At 43.6% G+C, this 7,043-nt stretch overlaps 1 protein-coding gene across 1 annotated transcript in view; it reads right to left on the bottom strand.

Annotated features, from left to right (window-relative positions):
• The window catches only part of Abcc2 (ATP binding cassette subfamily C member 2), a 63,221-nt gene that overhangs the window by 7,983 nt on the left and 48,195 nt on the right, over positions 1-7,043 (bottom strand). The window contains exons 24-25 of the mRNA XM_004625543.2: positions 4,360-4,515; positions 1,330-1,529 (exon numbers count right to left, since the gene is read on the bottom strand). Of these exons, the coding sequence (XP_004625600.2) occupies positions 1,330-1,529; positions 4,360-4,515 (356 nt within the window). The remainder of the gene's footprint in view (positions 1-1,329; positions 1,530-4,359; positions 4,516-7,043) is intronic.

Below are 7,043 nucleotides of genomic sequence, written 5' to 3'. Positions count from 1 at the left end.
TAAAATTAATAAAATTTTTTTTTTAAAAAAAGAAGCTGGGGGTGGAGAGAAGATAAGTGTGAGCTGATCAAGGAAATAAACTGAAAGTACAGGTAAAAAGACAGTTTATTTAAAAAATCACTTTCTAAATTATATTTAGGTAAGTTCATACTAGTGATTCTAATAATTGTATAAATAAACATGATACAATGAATCCAACAGGATTTGCTTATATGTCTACTTCCTCTCAAAAGTCTCTAAGAAATAAAAGGTATGGCAAAGCACACCTGTAATTACAGAACTTGGGAGACTGAGGCCAAAGGTCCCAAGATCCCCAGGAGCTCAAAGACAGCCTGACCTACATCTTGACACCCTGTCTCAAAAAACGAAACAAAACAAAACAAAACAAAATCTCGAGGAACTCAAACATCTTTATAATTAATGTCCTGATTTCTGAATGCTCCACATAACACTGGCCAGCACTAATCTGCCCTTATTACATCAGAGTACTGTGGAAGCCACCCAAGAAGTTTTCCTTCCTGCGAAGACCTTCCTCCTTCATGGATGCCGCAGCTTGCCAGAGTCTTATCATGCCCCCCCAAGTTAGGACGTGAGCTCCCCATTTCTGTGCACGCTCCTATGCCCAAGGAGGTGCCTCAGTTTGACTCAGCAATACCTCAATGTATTCCTAAAGGTTTATTAAATATCTTTCCTAAATACATTGTACTTTTAGAGTTTTATCTACAACAAAATTTTTTTAACCTAAAACTTCCCAACTTTCCTCTCTCCATCTTCTGCTTTTTCTGCCACTCTACAGAGTGTCATGCCCCTGGAGACTCTTTATTTATTTGTGTGTGTGTGTGTGTGTGTGTGTGTGTGTGTGTGTGGCCAGCTCAGCCCACCTGGGGGCGGGGCTGGCTGGCATGTGGTGCTGGGGGATTGAACCGCGGTCCCTGTGCTTGTTCTAAGTAGGTGCTTTAGACCACTGAGCCATCTCACCAGCCCCCCTGGAAACTCTTATATCCATTCTCAGGGTAGTAAAAGAGAATGTCTAGTGTGCTCTGCACTTGTACAGGTCACCAAATGCACACCGATGTTGTCTGACTCTCAGCATAACCCTGTAAGATAGATTGTGTCTTTTTCATTATAAAAGACAAAGAACTCATCTTTTCCTAATAGAGGTCATGGCAATTCACCTAGCTTGGTAAGTGGCAGAGCTGACCTAGGAAGCCAGGCTTTAACTCGAGGGCTCTTGCTTTCTTCTGTCTACTTACATACCGCGAGAGCTGTGTGGCCAGTGTGCATGTTATACCCCAAAGCATTTGGGGAGGCCTCCAGGGAAAGCCTCACCTGTTGGCGACAATCCAGGAAAAGACACATTTCTGGTTGTTGTCAATTGACTTCTCATTGCTCATGAGAAATCGCTGCTGGTGCTCAAAGGCACGGATAACGGGCAATCCTGTTACCGTCTCACCAAAGTGAGAGTAGACCGGGGACCGAGTGACAGAGTCCAGACGTCTCAGCTGGCGGGAAGTTGCCACATAAAAAACCTGAATACCAAAAGTAAAGTGTCAGTCACACAAATATGTCACATATACTCTACCTCTTCATTTAGAGACATGGATTAGAAGGTCACAGCCCACTTCTTCAAGGACAGAAGGGCGCAATGCCACCAGTGGCTAGAAGAATAAGGCGAGAGGCCTAAGGAAGAGAAGCGTAGGAAGACTGGGGCTGGCTGGGAACCCAGCCACAGAGCGCTGAGCTTCTCATCCACACAGGGAGTTTTGTTAGGAGAGTCTGGATTCTCCCTTGAAGTCCGCATACGCAGTCCAGGTGGGAGGGTCTGCGCCGGCTACAGAAACTGTCTTCTAAAGGATTTTGTAAAATTCTCTAGGACCCAGAGGCATGTAAGGTGGGTCTGCATACAATGGTCAGGAACTTTCCCTCAGACGAAGGACTCCTATCTTGAACACACAAAGAATTTTTAAAAAATCAGGCCTCCAAAATTCAAAGGCCCAGTTCAAAAATGGGCATCTGAGATGAACATGTGCTTCACAAATGAAGAAATACAGATGGCAAATAAATATAGGAGAATGTTCAACATCATTGGTCACTCAAGAGAGGCAAATTAAAACAATGCTGAGATTCCCTCTTATGCCAGAAAGAACGGCTAGCATCAAGAAGCCAACCAATAACAAATGCTGGGGAGACTGTGGGGAAAAAGAAACCCTTCTCCACTGTTGGCGGGAGCATAGACCGGTACAACCATTACGGAAATCAGTGTGGAGATTCCTCAAAAAGCTAGGACTGGAGGTCCCATTCAAGCCAGCTATTCCCCTCCTAGGCATTTTTCCAAAAGAACTGAAAACATCATACCACAGTGACTTGTGTGCACCCATGTTTGTGGCAGCACAATTTGTCACAGGTAAATCTTGGGAACAATACAAATGCCCATCAACTGAGGAACGGATAAAAAAGATGTGGTATTTTCACATAATGGAGTACTACTCAGCTATAAAAAAGATACATTTGAGGTTTTTATAGGTAAATGGATACAACTAGAGACTGTATTGCTAAGTGAAATAAATCAGACCTGCTTGTGCAAACATCATACTGTCTCGCTGATGCGAGAGCCTGAAAGAGTAAACACAATCTGAAAGTACACTAGATACTGTGAAAGGGAAAGAATCTGTTCAATGGGAAGGAAAAACTAGGAGGAGGCAAAGGACAAGAGAAAGAAGGGAAAAAGATATATTTCTGTACATATGCAGGATAGTTTGGATAATTGTTCTGCTGGTTTCTGCTGGTCTATTGAAAGGAAGAGTTAATGCTTAAAATTCTTTTTTTCTTTTTAATTTCATTCATATGTATGTATTTTTACCAATTTTGCAGGTTTGTCTCTGGTAACTAAACAACTAATTTGAAGATAATATTATATAATACAATAACCATTGTCAAATTCCTATTATTTTGCTTAATGAAATTTCATATCATTTCTGTTTTTTGTTCATTTGTTTTACTATTTTAGGGGCCGAGGAGATGGCTCAGTGGAATAAGCCCTTCCCTGGCAAGTGCAAGGACCTGAGTTCAATCCCCAGTTCTGCAGCAAAGAAACAAACAAAAAAAAGTTTTACTATTTTGTATTCTTTAAAAAGTTAAGGGCTGGCCAGATAGCTCAGTGGACTAAAGCACTTGCTTAGGCAGAGCGCAGCAGCCGGTGCTCCATCACCCAAGTACCAGCCCCACCCCTGGACAGCGATTAAGACTGGGCGTGGGTGATGCGCGCCTATGCAGGCTGAAAACAGGAGAATCACTACGACTCAGATCTACGTAGTGAGACCCTGCAGACCCTGTACTATATACAGAAAAATAAAATAAAAATTAAAAAAAATTTTTTTTAATTGTCAGAAAAAGGAATGCTGAAGTTTGGGCAAAAAATTAAAGAACAGAGTCCGCTGTAACTATAGCTCTGTCTTGGTGGTATGCGATGGCAAAGATAGGACTTGAAATGGGCAGAATGCTGGAGAAATGAGGAGGAGCTGGATGGAGCAGAAGGCAGCCGGAACTCCTACAGCCTGACCGGCAAGGCACAGTGAGTAGCATGCAGCCCTACCTAGAAGCTTCCTTAAATGATGCTGCCCCTCATCTGTCGACTTGTTGTGAACAGTGAAAAGCCCATCATGGAGATGGTGGTGTGCCCCCAGAACCGCACAGTGGGCGTTGTCTCACCACAGGCCACAGGCCTTATTAACACCCACACCGAGGGCCTTCCAGATTATGTCCCCTAGATAAATAGTCCATCACAGAGGGAACTGATGGGACAAGAGTTCTCCTCAAAGCTTCACTCTTCTCATCAATTCTTAATGTTTGCATGAAGCCTTTTCTACTTTTCCTATGAAGTGTGGCTCCTAAGTTACCTGTTCTCTCCAAGGATATGTTGAAATTGACCCTACACCATCCACAGACACCCCAGTGAAACTAGAATTGCCAGGAGTGAAAAGAGATCTAGTTCCTGTTGAGAAACATCTCCAAGCAGCTATATCTATTCAAAGCCAAAAAGAGGAAGCACTGGTGGCACAATACTTCTCAAACGACCTAACCCTTTTGGAGGTTCTTATGGAGTTGCAAGACTTTGTCCAGAGCCAATCTCAGAGCAGCCTTGAGTTGAAGCATAAACCCACGTTAGGGTGAGATGTGCTGTGAACCTCATATTTACGGATGGTAACAATTTAACGTCAGCAGAACGCAGTAGGCTCTCAGGGCCCATGGATATATGAGTAGGTGGCAAAGATGCTAGAAGGGGTAATTAGCAATAAAGAGAAACCAAGAATGGGCTGGTATGATCAGAGAGAAAAAAGACCTGGCCGGTTTTAAACCTACCTGGATAGCCACGTAAAGAATGCCCAGAGGAATAACAATGACGATAAACACAGGCGTGGCCATGCAGATCATGACAATCGTGCTGATGATCCCCAGGAAGCACATCAGCCAGCTGCGCAAGGTCTGAGGGAGGGTCTCGTCCACAGTGGAGATATCCTAGGCATACCGTGAGGAGACAGAGTAAGCCAATGAGTTAGTAAGATGCTTGACATCCTCCTAGTTCCAGCCAAAAATTGAATTGTGTGTTTCCAATGAATTTCATCTAACCTAAAGATACAAATTTGCAATAGATTGTACTGCTTACCCTAACATCCAGTCTAATTTCTGTAATTTTCTCATTTTTCAAACTCCCTCCAAACAGATACAACAATCATCCTTCATCTTTTGCAATAGATTTAGAAAGTTTTTTCACTATTCTCATTCACCAAATTTATGAAGTCATTCATAATTATTATAAGCTAATAGAGCCATGCTGGTAAATCCCTCCCCCATGATTAGTCTAACATTACACAGTTCCTAACTCTATTGAGTACCTAGAATAGAGCCTGTAACACAACAAACATTTAACAAACACTTGTTTGGAAGCTCCAGTCAACAAGCCTTGTCACCTTCATGAAAGAATATTTCTTCCGCTAAGTAGAGAAATTCAAGGGGAAAGGAAAATAAAAAATAATGTGATTCCTGGCCGGTCAGTTTCTAATCAAGGAACCTTTGCAAGAAGGGTGACAGACAGATGGGTCTCCCTGCCACATTCCCTTCCTCACACATGGAATAAATTAACAAATGGAAAGTTAATGGAGAATAAATGGATTAGAACAGATCCAGGAAGCTTGGCCTGTACCTTGGGTTGCCCTTCCCTAGCTTTCTTGCAGGATCATATCGGTTCTATGACTAGGAACATGCAAGTACTAACATGATATTTGTCATTCAGGACAGCTCTGAATCAAGAATGACTCCTGAGTCTATCTACCTTTCCCAAAGATGCACCAGAATGGAATAGGGAACAATGTCCAGGACTGGGTGAAGGAAGGAGAGAGGAAGGGAGGGAGAAAGGGAGGAAGAGAGGAAAGAGGAGGAGAGGAAGAGAAAGAAGGAAGGAAGGAAGGAAGGAAGGAAGGAAGGAAGGAAGGAAGGAAGGAAGGGAGGGAGGGAGGGAGGGAGGGAGAGAGGGAGGGAGAGAGATCCTCACCAGCTATCAGTTCTATGCAGATCATGTTTGAGCCTGACGTAGCACATATTCTTCATCTTTATTGCCTCCATTTGTTCTCCTTTTCCTTCCTTTTTCCTTCTTTCTGTCTGTGGTACTGGTGACTGAATTCAGGGCCTTGCCTAGCTATATCCCCAACTGTTTATTTGCTTGCTTGCTTTTTGAGACAGGGTCTCCCTTTGTAGCCCAGGCTGGCCTCTAACTCCCAATAATCCTCCCTCCTCAGCCTCCTGAGTGCTGCCTGTATGGGTGTACCCTACCACACCCAACTATCCTCAACTCTTTTTGAGACAGGGCTCCACTGAGTTGCCCAGGCTGGCCTCCAACTCGTGGCTTTCCTGGGCCAGCCTCCCAAGTGGCTGGCATTAGAGGCGGGTATCAGTCATTCCTGTGCTCACTCACCTCTTCAGGATTCAACCACCGAGTGTAGACGACCCCAGATCAAACTCACCTTTATAAGTCTGAATCAATCACCTCCTCCAAAAATGTGCATATGAATAAAAATAGTCTCCTTAGTCATGCAAAAGCACTCAGCAAAACTGTAGCCTAACTGGCTCATGAAAAGACCTCTAGGTTCTTTTTTTCATAAGATTAATCAAATATAATGACATAGGAAAAACAATCTTTGTGCAATTTCAGTGGGAAATAGCTCTGTCCAAAAGCATATTCCCTTTTAGGTTCTATTAAAAGGCAAAGAGCCAATTTAAGTGGTCTCCCATGATAATATGCCGACTATTACAGCCCCAAAGGTAGGTGACAAATGGGAACCGGTTACCTGCTCACTTTTTAAGTGGTTTTATCTCCACATCCTGGCAGTGGGCTGTGAGCTCCCCTGTATGTGTCTGCATATGTGTGTGGACAACACACAAAAAGAGTCCAGGCTACTTACTCAGACACACACACACACACACACACACACACACACACACTCATATATTCTCCACAAGCAGAGTACTAGAAACTGTGCTGATCAAACTTGAATATCATTCAGAATTGCCTAGTCTCTGCTTCTGTTGCTGAAACTTCCATCTCAGATCCATTTTTCAAAAATGAATCAGGTCTAGCCCCTAGAAGAGAGCCATCAATATGTCTGGACTTAACGTTTATTGAGGGCCCAGTGTCTAGGGTAATATTTGGCTTATAAGATGTACTCAGTGTTTTTCTGCAGGGGCCGGGGGTTCGATCCCTGGGCCTGCTGCACTGGCCCTGCCCCCCGAGGTATGCAGACAGCAATTGAGACTGGGCATGGTGGCGCGCGACTGTGACTGTAATCACAGCTCTTGGGAGGCTGGAAATAGGTGGATCACTATGAGTCTGATCTAGTAGTGAGACCCTGAACACCCTGTAGACCCTTCCCTAAAAAATTTTAAAAAGTATTTTTGGATGAATAGATAAATTTCAGTGGCTAGGGGCTGGAGAGATGGCTCAGTGGTCTAAAGCACCTACTTAGAACAAGCTTAGCAAAAGCATCAGGGAC

The sequence above is a fragment of the Octodon degus genome, unplaced genomic scaffold (genome assembly GCF_000260255.1).
Source record: "Octodon degus isolate 3935 unplaced genomic scaffold, OctDeg1.0 scaffold00010, whole genome shotgun sequence".
Classification (NCBI taxonomy): Eukaryota; Metazoa; Chordata; class Mammalia; order Rodentia; family Octodontidae; genus Octodon; species Octodon degus.
This window is presented reverse-complemented; position numbering and strand designations above follow the sequence as displayed.